Genomic DNA, 255 nt, shown 5'->3' with positions numbered 1-255 from the left:
CTCCGCCGCGATGAAGGTGGAAGCGGGAGACAACTCCATGATCAACCTGTCGGTGCAGCAAGTGCTGAGCCTGTGGGCGCACGGCACCGTCCTCCGCAACCTCACCGGTAACGGGGCGCCGGCGGGGCGCGGGCATGCGGGGGGGCGGGGTGGGCTGGCCCTGGCGCACGCGTGGGGGCGGCGGGGCGAGCTGCCGGCCGGGGGGGCTGGCGTGGGGAGAGTTGCGCGGGTATGGGTGTGCGCTGCTGGGGGGGG

General features: G+C 75.3%; 1 protein-coding gene across 1 annotated transcript in view; it reads left to right on the top strand.

Annotated features, from left to right (window-relative positions):
• The first annotated feature begins 6 nt into the window (after window positions 1–6).
• TMEM170B (transmembrane protein 170B) overlaps window positions 7–255 on the top strand; it is a 16,952-nt gene continuing 16,703 nt past the window's right edge. Inside the window, exon 1 of the mRNA XM_010573218.1 lies at window positions 7–107. Coding sequence (XP_010571520.1) covers window positions 11–107 — 97 coding nt within the window. The 5' untranslated portion in view covers window positions 7–10. The remainder of the gene's footprint in view (window positions 108–255) is intronic.

Source organism: Haliaeetus leucocephalus, unplaced genomic scaffold (genome assembly GCF_000737465.1).
Source record: "Haliaeetus leucocephalus isolate CR32 unplaced genomic scaffold, Haliaeetus_leucocephalus-4.0 Scaffold373, whole genome shotgun sequence".
In the NCBI taxonomy this organism is placed as follows: Eukaryota; Metazoa; Chordata; class Aves; order Accipitriformes; family Accipitridae; genus Haliaeetus; species Haliaeetus leucocephalus.
Note: the sequence above shows the minus strand (reverse complement) of the source record. Positions and strands in the feature narration are given on the sequence as shown.